Below are 19,634 nucleotides of genomic sequence, written 5' to 3'. Positions count from 1 at the left end.
ATGTGCCCAAGATGGTGAGAGGTCCTCTTTAAATAAATGTCCTCCCACACCTTATATTCTTGTCTCAGATGCTTCCAATTACCATCCAACAATTGCACTTCCACAAGCTCATGTCCAAATTCCTCAAATTCATATAACAATATACTGGCACCCATATTGCTGAAAATCATATAGATCTTTATTGGATAAAACAATGTTTATTCTAAATAAGAAAAGAAATAGATAAATTTGTGTGTATAAAAGCATGTACAATCACCCAGTGTGAAAAAAAATTCTATCTCACTACAGGTTAATAGTCAATCGCCTCTGTTAAGGGGAGTCTATCATTGGAGAAAGGGAAGAAAAAAAAAAGTGATTTTAATCTGATAAACGTAGAAATGGCCTTTATAAAGGCTATTCATCTCATACCTTTACTTAACAGGTATAATTGCTGCAGTTTTTTGTCTTTAGGCACTACCTCTGTGTCTTGAACGTAGTGTAAAACCTACTTCAGGTCCAATGTTTGGGTGGCCAGTCCTCTGTTCCCTCTAGTACTGGGACTGGCCAATTTGGGAGTGCTGAGGCTCATGTGGCTGCTGTAGATAAATCACTGGTTTCAGCAGTCTCACATGCAGTACCAATGATGTTACTGATTGGCCGAGTGAGTTTCAGCATGGAAATCTCCTTTGGGCCAAGGACCCACTTTTCGAAAACACTGGTGTTTTCTGTATAGGTATAATAGGGGCAGAAAGTCCGCAGAGGAAAAGTGTACCTGTAAATTCATTTAGCCAGTGGCCACCAGAGATGGGTGTTTTGGCCATGAACGGGTTTCTGCACCATTGAAATCCAGTCTAAAAATAGTTAAAAACCAAGTAAAAGTTTCTGTTGTCAAGGAATCAACTGCCAGGATCAAAACAGACTTGTTTAGAGAGCTGAAATTCCTGTTACGATAGAAATGATGGTTATGCAGCCTCTTGCCTATTTTTTTTTTTATTAAATGAAAGACACCTACAAGCATTTTACAACAACAAAGTCCCATTTATTATCATTTTTCAGTATTTGTACTGATGCAGAAACAATTTTGTAGATGCACTTTCATATTTCCACTGCCTAGTTCAGAACATACATATAAATTAAATCTGAGCAATAACCAGGTATAACCACAGCAGTTTTCTGCTTAAGAAACTAGTTACCAGTCAATCTGTGAACAGTAAGATTTAATGGGTATGCTAAACCAAAACACAAAAAGAATGGAATCCAAATGGGGAAGCGGTGAATAACATACAGAAACCCTGGAGTGAAATGTAGTCTTTTTGTGGCATTACTTCTCTGCAGAAACTTGGAGCAAATCCTTCACTTGCTCTTGTTGGCTTCCAGGGAACTGATCACTGATTCTTTGAGTGCTACATAAAAAGAAAAGAACAATGATGGCATAGTTACAGAAACAGAATGATCACTTGTGACTTAAAAAGGTGGTCCATTTTTGCCTGGACACCCCCTTTAAGTTTTATATAGAACAGGGGCAGTGGAAAAAAAAAAAATTCATACTACTCTTTTCACAATGCCTCCATGCGCAGTCCGATACCAACTTGTGGCGGAAGCACGAGCCACACGTGACCAATCAGTGGCCTATGCAAAGGGCATGTGATGTTACTACCAGTGACATCACGGGTCTCTTCCTGAGGTCGATTAGAGACTTCAGCAGAAGGGATCCATGATGTCAAAGACACCGAGCAGGATCACTTTGAGAAGAAGCCAAATCAGCAGGACTGGACCACGCTTAGAGCATACAACGGAGCATTGGAGACAGGCAAGTACGATCACCTCCCCTAGTTATCCAGGCATAAAAACAATAAAATATGCCTTGACAACCTCCTTAATATACTAGAGCCAAACAGTGGTTATAGGAAACACTAATCTAATATCCAGCATAGTGAACGTGGATAAATGATGATGTGTAAAATAAGATATCCCTTCTATACTAGGTACTTGATTATAACAAAAAATAATATAAATTTGCCATAGCTAGACATTCATATCAGCCCATTGCTACCATTAAATGTCAAATATAGCAAGTTATGCACAGTGCCCATGTGCTGAGAAGTGTAGAAAATACTTTAAATTAAATGTAAACCTGAAAGCATTTATTTGGATAAACAATGCTAAATCTTTACAAATTACCTACTTGGTAACTTAGTCATCATTCTAGCACTTTCCTTTCCATAAGTATCTGTGATATGATCCTATATCAGGAGGATACCTGTTGTATATGTACATATATTTCCAAATAATAAGCAAAGAACATATGGGCAAAAGTTACAAGGGCTCTTCACAGAATACAATTCCAAGTTGTCAGACATAGCAGACCACTGTACTATATATGGTGGAAGTCTGTAGTGTGAAAGGACAAAGACCTTACACAGAGTAATAACTCAAAAGTCAGCTCAGTGAATAGTTGTTAACTTGCTCACACCAATTGTTCCAAGTATGTCGTATCCATGCCATCCTGTCCCTGCCATTGTGAATAACCAGAACCAAGATTCAGTGGCATGGCATATAAATCAATAGCATAGAATTTAAAAATGGTGCCAATATATTCATAATTGAGTTAAAATGGTAAATAAAGTTAAATATTTAATTTGGGATTTTAAATTATGTCATAATTGCATAACCCGATTTCAGAAAACCCTCCATTGTTAGCTAATATTGTCAGCAGACAATGCAGTTGCCTCACATTTCCCATGAAAGAAGCAATATATTCACATGACCATATAATACAGTACATGGTCATGGAGAGTCCTTCAATGCAGTGGGCACTCTTCATTAGCAGCTTTGGGACAGACAATTTAACACAACACACTACATAAACAGTATTGTACTGTCAGATCAATAACCTGCTCAGCTATAGAAATGTAAAGCACTAAAACTGAGCAATATTTCAGGAATGAGGGAACGGCCAAGCAAAGCTACCAAAGTCCCTCCACATCAATACAATGCTGTGGGATCAATAGTCCATGATCCTCTGTGCTGCAACGTCCGATACAAGCTGCCAAGGAATAATGACCGACAACCCTCATAAAAGGACTCTCCCACATAATACAGTACTTTGGTCTGTTGGAAAACATCCAGTGCACTGCAGGAGGAAAGCCTTCTAACCAGTGAGGATAGAAAATCCATTGTGTATGCACAGAACTAGGAACTTTCTACAGAACTCCTAGAAACTACGTAAGAGAGCTCAGTTTGGAGTAGGTAATTGTCAATGCATTTATTCAACAATTACTATATTTAAAAATAAAAATGTATATTTCTATATTATAATATCAGTCATTGTGATGCTAGCAGCAGGAAAAAGATGGAGGCCTTACTAATCTATGCTGTTCACTGTGGGAGCCACACCGTTGCTTTCACAGACCACAAGAGGACAGTGCCCCTCCTAGGTGTATCGAACAGAGAACAAGTGACTTCTTATAGTCTGAGGCCACTGGTGTGGGTGGAAAAATTACTTGACAGAATATAGTTAGGAAAGTTAGCATGGTTCTCCATTCTCTTTAATAAATACAACAGCGGTAACCCTACAGCCACATTCAGACTACAAAATAATTTGTGTCAAAAACAGTGCTGGCTCTTTATCTGTAGTTGAAGCCAAAATCCTGCCTTGTTGTACACAGAGGTGGAATTTATGGATCAAATGTTCAGTGAAATTGCTGGAGCACACAATATCACAAAAAGTAGCTTCAAACTGAGCTCTCTGTCTGGTGCTGGTTTTAGGTACATACAGAGGTGCTGGGAAGGGCCTGCTGGCCTCCCTCTGGAGCCAGAAGAGATCTGCTGCTGGTTAGAGTCTGCAGTACTGTGACATTACAGAGAAAGGAAGAGATTTATTTTAATGAGAGAAGCAAAAAACAAAAAAAAAAAAAAAACAAACAATCAAGGCACCTAATCCGGAGCCACATTTATAAAACTTACCTTGCCGAGTGACATTTTCTGCAGTGTTCAGAGCCTGACCACTAAGATCACTTACAACACTATCTACAGTTTGATGATGTTTTAAGAAAGTCGGTCGGATGAAGCGACTGTATATGGTTTGTGAGCCATTCCATGTAAAAGGAGCCATGCACCAGAGCAGGAAAGCACACTGTAAGAAAATAGTTTGGTATAAAATAATGGGTTAAATACAAGCATTACTAGCATTAGGTTACATAATCATATAAAAATGTTCTGAAACAAACAATATACATGAAAAATTATTATCTACAACTGAAACAGTTTGAAGCCAATGCTGCACTTCATGAAAAAAAAAAAAAAAGTTTTTATTTCTCTATAACCCCCGTTCACACTAACATTTACTATATTATTTTTAAAAAACACTGTCATTAATGATACCATTGATTTAGTCTGGCTGAGCCTTCTGTCCACGGGAGTTCAGGAGGACACAACCAGACCTTCGGCTGCCGTGGGAAACCCTCGGAACCCCACAATTGCATTGCAGGGAACTAAGGGACTGTCAGAGAGAACCCCTTACCTCTATCTATTCTGAATGTCATGTTCGCTATTGACCACAGCATGTAAAAGGTTAAACTTCCAGGGATCAGAGTTACTCATCCTCAGCAACTGCAGCAAAGATATGGCTGGGCTCCTGCTACTGATCACACAGGTACAGTGACAGTGCCCACTTGATCACCATAACAAATAGATTTGTCATGGAGCATAAACTGCCCCTTGCCCATGCGGGAAGGGGTGAAGCATAGGTAACATAAGCTTGTCTGAAGGACGCCTTACTATGATCTCAGTATTGAAAATTTCTTAATATATTTAGCATCTGCTCACCTTTCCCAGATAGTAAAAGGGAAACCAGAATAGAAAGATGTCCGAGAAGAATTCCACTACACTGAACACTCCATAGACAACCCAATATGTCAGCCATATGGTGTCATCCGTTTTATCTGCACTCTCAATGGCTTTAATCCTAGAAAACAACAAAAACACATGGATGCTTATCAGTTACTGAAAAAAAAACAGACCACAAACCAAAAAACGGACTTTAAAGCAAAGTGTGATTATATATATATATATATATATATATATATATATATATATATATATATATATAAACACATACATACACAAAACATTTGCATTTTGACACTTCATGGCAGGTAACCCCTATATACAAATTTCATCCATATGCTGTAACTAAATCAGACAGCTAAGGCTTGGTTCACACATCAGTATGCCATCCGTCCGTTTGCATTCAGTTTAAGACTAAAAACGGACTGATGCACATACTGATTGTATGCTGACACCTTTTTATGCTGATAGCAAACACTGTCCGTCCCCTAGAGGACAGATAACGCTTCAGGTGTCAGTATACAATCAGTATGTGCATCAGTCCATTTTAAAGTGTCAAACTGAATTCAAACAGACGGATGGCATACTGATGTGTGAACCAAGCCTAAAAGTGACTTGCACTGTGGGTGTGTGTTGAACCCGCTGCATATCAGTTACAGCTGCATGTTTCACCCACAGCTTTTAACCTTTGGAATACAAGAATTGAAAGTCAGAAAAGATCTAGACGAGACTCCTGCAGGTGTTCCACGACAAAAATCACCAAATTTCAAGTGGTGTTTGCCATGGCAGCTTCAAGAAAATGGCCAGGAAATTCAGGTGTGTGGCCACAGCCTTAGGTTCACACTTCCGCTATGAGTCTGCTGCCAAGCTGTATGTTAAAAATAAATAAATAATGGATTGGTCAAAAATAAGGATTCCAACAGTTACAAATAACCTGTTACGCTGGGTTCACACCTGCGTTCAATGTGTCCGTACTATGGTTTCCGTCTTCTGCATGGCAGAAGACGGAAACCATAGACCGGGTCCGGCCGTGCGCGGCGGTGAGCGTTTTAGGCTCTCCGCCGCGAAACCGGATTTTTTTATCCGGACACAGAGTACTGCATGTCCGACTCTGTGTCCGGATTATAAAACCCGGTTTCGCGGCGGAGAGCGCGAAACGCTCACTGCCGCGCACGGCCGGACAGCTTTCTCACCCATTCAAATGAATGGGTGAGAAAGTCTCCTGCAGGCTTCCGTCTCCTGCATCTGTTTTATGCAGGAAACGGAAACCTGCAATAAGGAAAGAAGAACGCAGATGTGAACGAGCCTTTAGTCTTTATTCACAAAAACGCTAAAAATGGCAGTCTGTGGGGCTATTCACATATCTGTTTGCTTGATGGACCATATGAGCAGTCCAAAAAATAAACATGTTTTTAAACAGATCCTTAAATAGGCTTGAGTCTATGAAGCAACTGTGTAAACAAGTGTACTACAGACGCAAACTGATGCTTTTCTCATGGCTGATATGTTATTGGACGCATAGGTTTGCAGGTTTTAAAGCTATGTGGCTGGTAACAAGTAATGAACAAGAACAGTTTAACAGTATAACAGCAGCACACAGACATTATTGTAAACTGTGTGATTCATTTTCAATATCCACCCTAAGGCTAGGCTAATATCTGTATTGGAGTCTCAATAGAACACTTTGCTTAAAATCAGAGGAGAGAAAAGTCCTGCAAGGAGGAATTATGGGGTCCACGACTAACTGCTTCTTAAGCAGACAGGCTCTCTGGCTATCGGAACCCCAACAACGGAGAGCTGAACACTATTGTGAGTCTAGCATAAAACTGTCAGACATAGTTAAAAAAAAATATTCCCCATTTTTGTGGAAAGTAATGACCATACATGCTTCAGAAAGGAAAACTTTATACAAACCAAAGAACAGTTCAGAATACATACAAGACAGCAGCCATCTCCCCCACTTCCTTTATAAAGCGATGCATGTACTTGTTCAGAGCACTAAGTGTCTTTAATACTTAAAGGGGTTGGCCACTTTCAGACCAATAATGACAAATGTACAATAAAAAGATATACAATTTTCCAATATACTTTCTGTATCAATTCCTCACGGTTTTCTAGATCTCTGCTTGCTGTCATTCATTCTGTTACTTCTAGTGGATAAAAGTCTGATCATGGTCATGTGATGAGTGCACAGCTGATTACCAGGCAGATGTCTGATTACTGTGCTGTGACTATAACGAGCGGCACCTGTGTGCTCATCACATGACCAGGGACCATAAATCACATGACCAGGGACCGTAAATCACATGACCATGGTCAGACTTTTATCCACTAGAAGTAACAGAATGAATGACAGCAAGCAGAGATCTAGAAAACCATGAGGAATTGATACAGAAAGTATATTGGAAAATTGTATATCTTTTTATTGTACATTTGTTTGTCAATATCGGTCTGAAAGTGGCCAACCCCTTTAATCTCCTATTAAGATCCACATCTAGATTAGTTTAAAAAATGTCATGTGTTACAATATACCATGAATATCCAGGCGCTCCATATGCCCATTAGATTACTGGTTGACCGTATCGATTACTCCCCTATCCTCATTGAAATACATATACACGCTCAGAGGCTTATGGAGGAGCAACATGTGGACTATTTAACCAACTGTCCAATGTGCATGGCAAAATGAAGACTCCGCAGTATAACAGCACAATAGTCCATGAGGACAGTATGGTAGATAGGAATACTTACGATCTGTAAGCGGGGTACACAAAGCCAATTAGATTGCAGACTAAAGAAGCCCCATAGCCAAACACAAGGTACAAACCCAGAGAGCAGATGGAGCCTACAAAGACAGAAGCGTGCAAGATTAGTGAGGCATCATATACAATGGGTTACACGTTACAGAAAGTCATGATATTATTGAGCACAACCATAAAGAAAGCTTGTATTTACTAAGACCATTAATGTGTAAAGACTCAGTAATCCCCTGTACCAGGCAGTGTAAGCAGAGCAGGTTCACACGATTAGTGTCAGCAGACAAACAGCCTCCCCTCCCCCTCCATGCAATCCTTATCACATTGTCTGATGACAGATCTGTACAGCAAACTGCCCCAGAGCCCAGGACTTGCTACCCCCAGGGCAGCTGTTATATATATAATATATATATGTGTTACACACGCACATATAAACCTAACATAAGGATACAGACGGTTTATACGTTTACAGGCGGTCTCAGGGGCAGAGAAGACGGCAGGTTATTCCCGCTACAGTGAACATAAGCCGCTTACCAGTCGCCAGGTAATACTTCTTGATCCCGGTTCTCTCCTCCGCTTTCCCCAGCAGCCTGGACACTATGTTGTCTCCATTCAAGTAGTTGGTGAAACGTTCCCGTAGCGACGGCATGGCGACCCCGGCTCACAGATCACCTCCGTCTGATGCCTAGCTCCGGGCTCCGGGCATCACGTGAGCAGTAGCCAATCAATCAAGGGGGCGTGTCCGTAGTGGACAGGTGTATGGTGGCCATGTGACTGGTATACGGTACTCTATAGGGGTGAAGGGGTGCAATCATTCCGATACCGCAATCCTAGAACGGAGTAAATGGGTTACCGACACAATGAAGCAACCTATGTGGAGGCCGGGGAAGGTATAAACTAAATCCAGTCACCTCTCCTCTCCTCTATAGCGGTCACTGTGCAGCTAAAAAATGACGTCACTTGTACTCTATTTTTCGGTATGATTTCGAGGATACCAAGTTTATATGGTTTACTTATATTTTAACTCCTTAACAAAAATCCCAAACTGGGGACACCTAATGTGTAGGTGTTTCACAGTATTTAAAGGAATTCTGTCATTAAAACTGCATTTTTTCTCGCTAACATGTAGGAGTAACCTTAAGGGCTAGTTCACACGTGAGTATAAGGGGAGGTTTTTGACAGCGGATTTCGCGTCCAAAACCTCCCCTTAATGGTGGTCTATGGAGACCGCCGGGCTTCTGTTCTCCGCTAGCGGCGAGCTGCTGCTAGCGGAGAAAAGAAAGGACATGTCCTTTCTTCAGGCGGAAGCCGCGCAGGCTCAGCCGCGCGGCTTCCGCCCCCGGCAGCTCCCTCCTATGTCGGCTCATTCATTTGAGCCGACAGCAGAGGGTTAAGCCGCGACAGCGATGGTCGCGGCGGGCGGGTTTTGACAAGAGAGAGACGCGGCTCGCCGCGTCTCTCTCTGTGTCAAAACCCGCGCGGGCAGTTCACGTGTGAACTAGCCCTAAGAAAGGCTATTCTTCTCCTACCTTTAGATGTCTTCGCACCACCGTTCGGTATATAATCTGGTTTTCGTCGGTATGCAAATGAGTTCTCTCGCAGCACTGGGGGCAGTCCCCAGTGCGCAAACAGCACTGGCGGTGTCCCCAATGCTGCCAGAGAACTCTCCAGCAACGGCTTCTTCTTCCTCTGGAACGCCCTCTCCGCGACGCGTTATTCGGATGGCATCTTCTTGCTTTAAATTGGACGCATGCGCAGTCGGCTCTGCCATCGGGCAGAGCCGACTGCGCTTGCCTGTGGTCATTTTCTAGAGGCCACTTATACAAGCTTACTATGTAAGCAGCCATAAGAAAATGGCCGCGGGCATGGCAGAGCCAACTGCACATGCGTCCCATTTAAAGCCTGAAGAAGCCATCTGAAAAACACAATGTGGAGTGGGCATTCCAGAGGAAGAAAAGGCTGTCGCTGGAGAGTTCTCTTGCAGCACTGGGGATGCCCCCGGTGCTGTTTGAGCGCTGGGGACCACCCCCAGTGCTGCAAGAGAACTCATTTGCATACTGATGAAAATCGGGATATCTACAGAACGGCGGTGCAGAAAAGACATCTAAAGGTAGGAGAAGAATAGCCTTTCTTAAGGCTATTCCTACATGTTAGCGAGAAAAAATGCAGTTTTAATGATAGAATTCCTTTAAGTACTTTCATATATGTTCTATAGAAAGGGGTGTGATTTGAACTTTATTTATTTTTTGCATTTATTAGACCCCCAGGGGTCTTGAACTCCAGGGGGTCTGATCACTAATGCAATGCATTACAATGCTAATGCATTTTCAAAAAAACGGCAGTTTTATTGCAGGCTGCATAGAATAGCCTGCAATAGAGAATAATGAAAGCCAAGCCTGGGAGACTTCACAAGGCTTCTGGCTGTCATGCTAATAAGACGTAGGCCCCGGAACTTGCTCCGGGTGCTGGCAACCCCCGGCAAAATGGTGGTGCCCAAGCACCGCCAGTAAAATCAAAGCTGACTGAGGCGCCAGGGAAGTTAATGCCCGCAATCATGGGCATTAGCGCCAGGTGTCTGCTGTATAAAACAGCAGATACCTGACGGCTATGGCGGTCGGCCGACTCCCGAGCAGCCGTCATATTTAAACACCCAACATAAGCCGTACTAGTACGGCGGATGTCAGGAAGGGGTTAATGTCACACTTGATCTGCCCAAGTTTAACCCCTTCCCGACATCCACCGTAAAAGTACGGCGCTGCTGGGAAGGACTTCCCGCAAACCGCCGTAGTACTACTGCGGCTGCATGCTGCGCACAAATGTTCTGTGTGCGGACCATGCCCTGCGAGTGTCAGCCGTAACATACGGCTGCTAATGCCCTGTAACACCCGCGGTCGGAACCGGGTCTGATCGTGGGTGTTAACCCCTGAGGTGGGTTTCAGTATATTATGGCGCTGATCGGCATGGTTTCGGAGGGTGCCGGTGTTGGTAATGGGCAGCCCGGGGTCTGATCAGTGACCCTGGGTCTGCCCCATGCCGTCCCCTCCACGTACCTGGTTGATCCTGCCAAAAAGGAAGCTGTCATCCCAGTGCATCTACACAGGCTGAGAGCTTCCTCTACACTGCAATACACGTGTAACACGTGTATTGCAGCGTACATCTAGTGAAGCAGAGATCTGCAGATCACTGCTTCAATCCCCATGGGGACAGAAAAAAAAAAATTATAAAAAAGTAAAAATAAAAAAATTTAAATAAGTCTAAAATTAATTAGAAATAAATAAAGCCCCAAAAATCCCTTTTTCCCATATAAAATGTTTTATTATGTAAAATAAAGAAAAATAGAAAAAAACATTAAATATTTGGTATCACCGCGCCCGTAATAACCTGAACAATAAAATTTAAACATTATTTAACCCGAACGGCAAACATCATTAAAATAAAAAGTAGAAAACCGCACAAAATAATGATTATTCACCACCTTTCCCTTACAAAATGTTCAATAAAAAGTAATCAAATGGTCAGATGAAAACCAAAATGGTACCAATAAAAAGAAGAGGTCTTCCCGCAAAAATAAGCTCTCAACCAGCTCTGTCTAGCGAAAAATAAAAACGTTATGCTTTCAGAAGATGGCTATGCAACAATAATTGATTTTTTTCCCTAAATTGAATTTTATTCTGCACAAATAGCAACGCATTAAAAAATAATATAAGTGAGGTATCGCCGTAACCGTACCGACCCGCAGAATAAAGGTGACATGTTACTGATGCTGTACGGGAAAAAAAAATGCTAAAAAGCAATGCCAGAATTGATGTTTCCTTTTACATCTCACCCAGAAAGAGTTAATAAAATGTAGTCAATAAGTTACAGGCCCCAAAATGGTGGCACATCTAATACCGCAAACACCAAGCCCTCATATGGCCACATTGCCAGAAAATAAAAATCTAACTTGTACAATGTGAAGACAAAAACCCCAAAAGTCGCCAAATCATTAGGACATAAGTGGCTGCGACTAGAAGGAAATGTGTAAGCTGTGCGAGCGTTTTCAGGGGACTCCCCATATTTAGAGCTTATGAGAGATAATACACCAGCGCTGACCCCCCAGAATGCCCCTCTTCCCCGTCCGTGTCATAGGAGCTAGTGGGAAAATAGAATGGGATTTGGTGTACCCAATAAACTCCGCACAGCTTACACATTCACTTCGGGGTTACTAATGCTACTACATCACTTGATAAATTCTTTGAGGGGTGCGGTTTTCAAAATGGGGTCACTCTCTAGAGGTTTCCACTGTTTTGACACCTCAAGGGCTTTGTAAATGCAACATGGCTCCTGAAACTGATCACAGCCAGATCTGCCCTCTAAAAGCTCCTTAGTGCGCCTTCCCTTCTGCGTCTCGCTGTGCGTCCATATATTAGTTTACACCCACAAGTGGGGTACTATGGTAGTCCGGAGAACTTGCATAACAAATTGTGGGATGCGTTTTCTCCTTTAACCCCTTGTGAATGTGCAAATTCTAGGGCTAAACAAAAATATTAATAAAATGAAATTTGAAAATTTCACCTCCATTTTGTATTAAAGGGGTATTCCCACCTCACATACTCATCAGTCTTTACTGCTGTAAAATCTTCTTTCTTCCTGGTTTCTTGCATCATTTGGTGGGCGGGGTTTCACAGGCAACCTGCCGTTTAGCTCCGCCCCCAAATTCATGTGTAGCTCCGCCCACCCATATTGGACTATGAAGTACAGGCAGCAGCAACTCCATTCTGTGTTACATACAGAGACTGCCTGTCTCTGCCATAATGAACACAATTGAATTAGCTAGCCTGATAACTGGGAGAACAGAAGAAATGAAAGCAGCTCCTCTCCCCTATCTGCTAACAGGAAGCTAGGTCACATGGTGTAGACACAGGAATAGCTAGATACACAGGCTCGCTCCCCTGCACTTAGCCCCTCCTCCCTCCCCCCTGAGAGCAGGCAGATACATCACTTGACTCATGAGCAGCTAAGTCAGGGCTGTGGCCACAAAGAATTGAATAAAGTAAGATAGTGGACACACAAAGCAGTTTTGCTGAAGCAATGTATTTAGGAAAAGTCTTACATCCACATTAACAAGCAGTATAGATAGGATCCTTGTGATGGGACAACCCCTTTAATTCCTGTTAAGCACTTATAGGGTTCAAATACTAGGTATATGCTGTTTTGGCTTATTTAAGGGGTGCAGTTTTGAAAATGGGGTGATTTATGGGGGGTTTAATACAGGGGTCTTTCAAAACCCCTTCATAACTGGATTAGTCCCTTAAAAAGGACCTTTCATCAGATCGGGCACAGGCAGTTCTATATACTGCTGGAAAGCTGACAGTGAGCTGAGTTCAGCGCACTGTCGGCTTTCCCGATCTGTGCCCTGGGTAAAGCGCTATCGGTCCCGGTAGCGTAGCGCTTTACAGTCAGAAGGGTGTTTCTGACACTTAGCCAGGGACGCCCTTCTGCCCAGCGGCGCCTATCGCGCTGCACAGTGTGAGTGGTACAGTGGAGCATTCCAAAGTTATTGCCACATAAAGTCAGTTTTGAAAAATCGAGCTTGGTCAGGAAGTCAAAAAGTGCCATCGGCGGGAAGGGGTTAAACTGGGGTCAGCTAGAAGGGGACATTAAACTGGGGCAACTGGAGGGTGACATTAAACTGTGGGTGCACCAAGAGAGGGACTTTATACTGTGGAGGCAATTGGAGGGAAATATTATAATCTGAGGGCATATAATGTTAGTGTGACAATATTGTGTGGGGGCACAAAGAAAATGGATAGGAATGGGTGTAGTCAATGTAGAAGTGGGCACAGTGTGCACATTCTATCCTTCTTTCTGTCCTTTGATAGTTTGGAGGGCTATGCATTATATTTTGTATATTATTCTCCATTATATTCTGTATGCTGTTCATCATTGTATTCTATATATTTTCTGTCATTTTATTTTGGATATTGTTCTCCATTATATTCTGTTTATTGTTCTCCATTATACTGTGTATATCGTCCACCATTGTATTCTATATATTGTTTACCTAATTTTGTATTTTATTCTCCATTGTATTCTGTTTATTGTCCTTAGTTGTATTGTGTATACTGATATACATTACATTCTGTATATTGTCCTCCATTATATTCTCTAGGAATCCTTTTTTGTTACAAACTTGAGCTGTCTTTATATAATTACATAAATGAGCCCAATACACAAAACAAGTAATATACTATATAATCATTTTTATTACTTCTACAATAGAAATAAAAGTTTAAAAGATAATCGCATACTGGACAATGGGGGCAAAGGAGAAGGATGGGCTGTCAACGAAGTTCTCAATGCATACATTCAAATTGGGGATCAATATGGAAAACATATAACCAGGCTTGGACTGGCCCACTGGTTGTCAGCTGATTTGTGGTTCATCACCTTCCAGATACTGTACTGGCTGTTGCTCCTGCTTTTACTTGAGACTCTAATAACTATGGAACTGACAGGAGGTAACGGCTTATTTAACGGCTTTATTTAAAAACAAAACAAAACATGGGCCCACCAGGTCCCTAAGGTCACGGGCTCCATGGCAGCCACTATGGCTGCGCGTACAGTGGAGAAGAGCGTGCAAAGACCGCATCAGAAGGAAGAGCCGTCTCGTTGGAAGAAGACTTAATGGAGTGGATGGGGGGGAGTAGTAGTGACGATCCATTTCTGGAAACAGATCATCACCAGATAATCAGGAAATGAGAAATATACATTTTTGATAATTGATGTTATTTAGAAAGTAGGTGAGGGAGGGTGTTTAGAGTAGTGTAGGGATTTTATGTTATCTTGGACAACCCTTTAAATAAAACTGTTTCTTATAGATTAGCACAGGCAGCAAGACTGTATATATTAACAGTAACAATAAAATGAATTTTTTTGTTGATTTGCACACCCCATCACACTGTATTGCTTAGCGGGGCCCCGCGGCCCGGCCCTAACAAAATGGTCCCGGTCAGCTCGGCAGTCGGGCAAGTGCCGGGGCCCACAGAGCCTCTGGGGGCCCCCCGGCACTTGCCTGTCACGATTTCAGCTCATCGGCGTCCGTCCGCCGATGAGCTGAATCGCGATTAAAGCAGGAGCTGTGAGCTCAGCTCCTGCTTTAAAGCTCCAGCCCGGCTTGCGTGTGTAGGCGCGATGACGTCATCACATCACGCTTACACACGCAAGCCGGGCCACAGCTAAGCAGGAGCTGAGGTCACAGCTCCTGCATCGCGTATGTGACTGCACTGGAGTGAGAGAGAGGAGCGTCGGGGGAACGATGGAAGGTGAGTGATAGAAGGTGAGTGTAAGTGTTTGTTTTGTATTAAATATTAAGGTGGAACATAATGAAGGGGGCCCATGAAACTGGGGGGCAAATGAAGTGGAGGGGGGGAACGGCATGATACTGGGGAAGATGAAGCGGGTGGGGAGAGAACGGCATGAAACTGGGGACAGAGATGGAGGGGGCCCAAAGAAACTGGGGGGCAAATGAAGGGGAGGAGGGAACAGCATGACACTGGGGCAGATGGAGGGGGGAGAACGGCATGACACTGGGGCCGATGGAGGGGGGGAGAACAGCATGACACTGGGGCAGATGGAGGGGGGGAGAACAGCATGAAACTGGGGCAGATGGAGGGGGGAGAACGGCATGACACTGGGGCAGATGGAGGGGGGGAGAACAGCATGACACTGGGGAAGATGGAGGGGGGAGAACGGCATGACACTGGGGCAGATGGAGGGGGGAGAACGGCATGACACTGGGGCAGATGGAGGGGGGAGAACGGCATGGCACTGGGGCAGATGGAGGGGGGGGGAGAACAGCATGACACTGGGGCAGATGGAGGGGGGGAGAACAGCATGACACTGGGGCAGATGAAGGGGGGAGAACGGCATGACACTGGGGCAGATGGAGGGGGGAGAACAGCATGACACTGGGGCAGATGAAGGGGGGAGAACGGCATGACACTGGGGCAGATGAAGGGGGGAGAACAGCATGACACTGGGGCAGATGGAGGGGGGGAGAACAGCATGACACTGGGGCAGATGAAGGGGGGAGAACGGCATGACACTGGGGCAGATGGAGGGGGGGGAGAACAGCATGACACTGGGGCAGATGAAGGGGGGAGAACGGCATGACACTGGGGCAGATGGAGGGGGGGAGAACAGCATGACACTGGGGCAGATGAAGGGGGGAGAACGGCATGACAATGGGGCAGATGAAGGGGGGAGAACAGCATGACACTGGGGCAGATGGAGGGGGGGAGAACAGCATGACACTGGGGCAGATGGAGGGGGGAGAACGGCATGACACAGGGGCAGATGGAGGGGGGGGAGAACAGCATGACACTGGGGCAGATGGAGGGGGGGAGAACAGCATGACACTGGGGCAGATGAAGGGGGGGAGAACGGCATGACACTGGGGCAGATGGAGGGGGGGGAGAACGGCATGACACTGGGGCAGATGAAGGGGGGGAGAACGGCATGACACTGGGGCAGATGAAGGGGGGGGGAGAACAGCATGACACTGGGGCAGATGGAGGGGGGGAGAACGGCATGACACTGGGGCAGATGAAGGGGGGGAGAACGGCATGACAATGGGGCAGATGAAGGGGGGGAGAACGGCATGACACTGGGGCAGATGGAGGGGGGGAGAACAGCTTGACACTGTGGCAAATGAAGGGGGGGAGAACGGCATGACACTGAGGCAGATGAAGGGGGGAGAATGGCATGATACTGGGGCAGATGAAGGGGGGATGGCATGACACTGGGGCAGATGAAGGGGGGGAGAATGGCATGACATTGGGGCAGATGAAGGGGGGAGAACGGCATGACACTGGGGCAGAGACGGGGGGGGACATGAAACTGTGGGCAGATAAAGGGGGAGAATGGCATGAAACTGGGGACAGAGATAGAGGGGGGGACATGAAACTAGGGGTAGATGAAGGGTGTATATGAAAATGGGGAGAGATGGAAGGGGGGGACATATAATTTACGGGTGACTGTAGGAGGATTATACTGTGTGGAATCACATGAAAAATGAATGAGAATGGGCGGAGTCAACATAAAAGTGGGCGGGGCCTAATTTGCTGCGGCGCGCTGTGCGTAGGGCCCCACCAAAGTCAATTGCCCAGGGCCCCGCAAACCCTGGATCCACCACTGGTATTGGGTGAGCAGAGCACAAAAAAAAACCCTTACATAATACAGAGTTTTAGATTACCGCAGACTATATATATGAACAGCAACAAAAAACCACTTAAGACACAATTTTCTTTTTTTTTTCTGATTAGCACATGCCGTCACTCTGTGTATTGGGTGAAACTAACAAACAAGGAAAAAACTGAAGGAAAGCTCAACATATGAAAAAATAAAATACAAGTATCTTTATTATGGAAAATTTATATAAAATAGAGAGAGGTATCCACCAACAGACAAAGGGGAACCTACACCAGACTGATCCACAATGTAAGTATCATGTGCTAGGGTATAGCAAATAGTAAATGTAAAGAACGACATAAAGGAATGGCAGTATATCCTAATGTAGCTAACACATGCTGTCCACAAAATAGTAATAACTCAATGTAACTGCAAATACAGTAACAGGCTAAGAATGTGATAGATTACAGATGAACATGACAAGTAGTAAAGAGAGCAAATAGCTAGTACTGAAGCAGTGTGAGACAATGGTAAATTGATATAAATGAGCCAATAGTCATAATAACATGAAGTGATCATGCAATATATCTAGTGATAACTGCCAAAACATGAGAAGTAGTGAATAATGCACATACCCATAATGACTGTGAATACAGGATCAGAAGCGGAGAGGAACACCTAACCCCAACGCGCGTTTCGGCGCAGCCTTCTTCCGGGGGTGGTGGGTGTATTGGGTGAACAGAGAAAATAACCCTTAAATAATAGTTTGTTTGTTTTTTTTGTTTTTTTTTAATTAGCACAGGGTGCAAGACTGTATATATGAGATGCAACAATAAAAATGCTTGAAGGGGTTGTCAAGGATAATTTTTCTTTTTAAATTAGGCTGGGTGATGTGAAAAAAATAAAAAGAAACCATACGCCCTTGTCTCCCAACTGTATATATGAGTAGTAACAAAAAAAACACTTAAGAAACAAAGATTTTTTCCCTAAATTTAAGATTCTGGTAGTTGTGCAGTACAATAAGCTATAATTAAGAAGCCATGTGCTCTGAAACACATAAACCTTTTTTTGATTGCATATCATGTTTTTTTTTTGTCCGTTTTCTCTCCTTTTTAATATGTGAATAAAAGTTATTTTATTCATAGGTATTTTTATTCTCTAATATTTACAATGCCATATAGGGGACCCTTGACACAGTATAATGTTCAATAGCGGCAAAAGTCTTGCATGTCTGACTTTGTGTCCGGTTAAAAAAAACTGTTTCGCCGTGGAGAGGCAAAAGACGCTCACGTTCATATTTAAAAACTGAATGCCGGTTTCCACCTCCTGTCCAGTTACTCGGGCAGAAGACGGAATCCTGAAAGTGGAGACCAGACGCAGGTGTGAACCTCCCCTAAGGGCGGTTCAAGTGAATGGGTTTGAAAACTGGCTGCCAGGTTTCCGTCTCCTGTCCAGTTTCTCAGGGCAGAAGACGGAAACCCAGCTGGATTGGCTAAAGCGCACACGGGCGCAGATGTGAACCCGCCCTTACACTGGTTTTTATGTTCACTCACCTCCCCTGGGCCTCCGAACTCTATAATCTGGAGTGTGAAGACACCCCAGAGTCTAATAATAGAAGTATTTGCTGGTGTTCGCCCAACAAATACTCTTAATGCTGGCCAGCGGTCTTACTAACTGATCCCCACTCCTGCTCAAGGCCACCTCCACTTCCCCTTCTGTCCTCTGGGGGCCCTGTGCATCCCATATAATGTCACTGGGATGCATGGGATGCCCTGACGGGCAGAAATGGAAGGGAGAGCAGAGATCGGCATGAGCAGGAACGGGGAGCAGTAAGTAAATAGGGCCCATTACCTGCTGGGGTTACTCCAGCATGTAACAGTCTATTTTTAAAAAAAAAAAAAAAAAAAGGCCCCTATCTAAAACTGGAACCCGACGGTACTTTGATCTCTAATCCTAACTACTCCCAATCCCACCAGAAACTTTGTTCTGCTCCCTCTATGGCCTTCCTCTCGGAGATAGACTATTTCCTCCACTCCCTCAGTCTCCCTCTCTCAAGCAGCTTCCCTGAATGGTCCAGTAACTACGGAACAATCGGACGCTACTATAGATGACCTTAAAAATGAGAAAGCCCCAAGGCTTGATGGCTTCACTTCCTTATATTATAAGAAATTCAAAGCTATCCTTTCTCCACACCTCCTCCAGATAATCACGTTCTGCAGGTTGGAAAGTTCCCCGAAGACATGCTTAGTGTGTCCATTACTGTTACGCCACTAATCCCGCCAGCTGTAGACCCATTTTGCTCCTAAATTTAGATATTAAATTATTTTTTTCTATCCTTGCCACCAGATTAGAAATTGATACCTTCCTCTCAATTGATACCATTCTGATCAAGTAGGATTTATTCTCAGCAAACAGACTTCTGATAATGTCAGAAAACTTTACAATATTGTCCACTGGACTAATTGTCATTGTAAACCTGTTTCTCTCTTAGCTCTGGACATCAAGAAATCGGGAAATCAGGAGCGGAACAGCAGCCATAGCCGACGGGTGTCTACTGTATTATACAGCAGACACTTGGCGCTAATACCCGCCTTGTGAAGGCTTCTAGCCCTATCCGTAATTTCTTTCTATTGCGGGCTGCTCTCTGCAAACTGCAATAGAAGCACTGGTAATTTGCAGACCCCCTGCAGTTCAAGACCCCCCTAGGAGGTCTAATAAATTAAAAATAAATATATATATATATATATATATATATATATATATATATCGTGTTTCCCCGGAAATAAGTTATCTCCCAAAAGTAAGACATTGCAGAGGTTTTGTTGAATTGCCTAATATAAGGGTGCTTTCACACGGAGTTACGCTCCGTGCATTTTGTCC

At 43.8% G+C, this 19,634-nt stretch overlaps 2 protein-coding genes across 3 annotated transcripts in view; both read right to left on the bottom strand.

The window, feature by feature from the left end:
- C1H19orf25 (chromosome 1 C19orf25 homolog) overlaps window positions 1–19,634 on the bottom strand; it is a 245,185-nt gene that overhangs the window by 11,006 nt on the left and 214,545 nt on the right. The window lies entirely within an intron of this gene.
- On the bottom strand, window positions 1,018–8,273 carry REEP6 (receptor accessory protein 6). Of its 2 annotated transcripts, XM_075282446.1 has the most exons (6): window positions 8,118–8,273; window positions 7,579–7,672; window positions 4,807–4,945; window positions 3,946–4,114; window positions 3,756–3,829; window positions 1,018–1,382 (listed from the first exon to the last, which is right to left on the bottom strand). In XM_075282446.1, the coding sequence occupies exons 1-6, from the start codon at window positions 8,230–8,232 to the stop codon at window positions 1,365–1,367; spliced, it is 609 nt and encodes a 202-aa protein (XP_075138547.1). In that variant the 5' UTR covers window positions 8,233–8,273; the 3' UTR covers window positions 1,018–1,364. The 2 variants fall into 2 exon arrangements, with proteins under 2 accessions (XP_075138547.1, XP_075138554.1); XM_075282453.1 differs by lacking the exon at window positions 3,756–3,829.

This window comes from Leptodactylus fuscus, chromosome 1, assembly GCF_031893055.1.
Source record: "Leptodactylus fuscus isolate aLepFus1 chromosome 1, aLepFus1.hap2, whole genome shotgun sequence".
In the NCBI taxonomy this organism is placed as follows: Eukaryota; Metazoa; Chordata; class Amphibia; order Anura; family Leptodactylidae; genus Leptodactylus; species Leptodactylus fuscus.
This window is presented reverse-complemented; position numbering and strand designations above follow the sequence as displayed.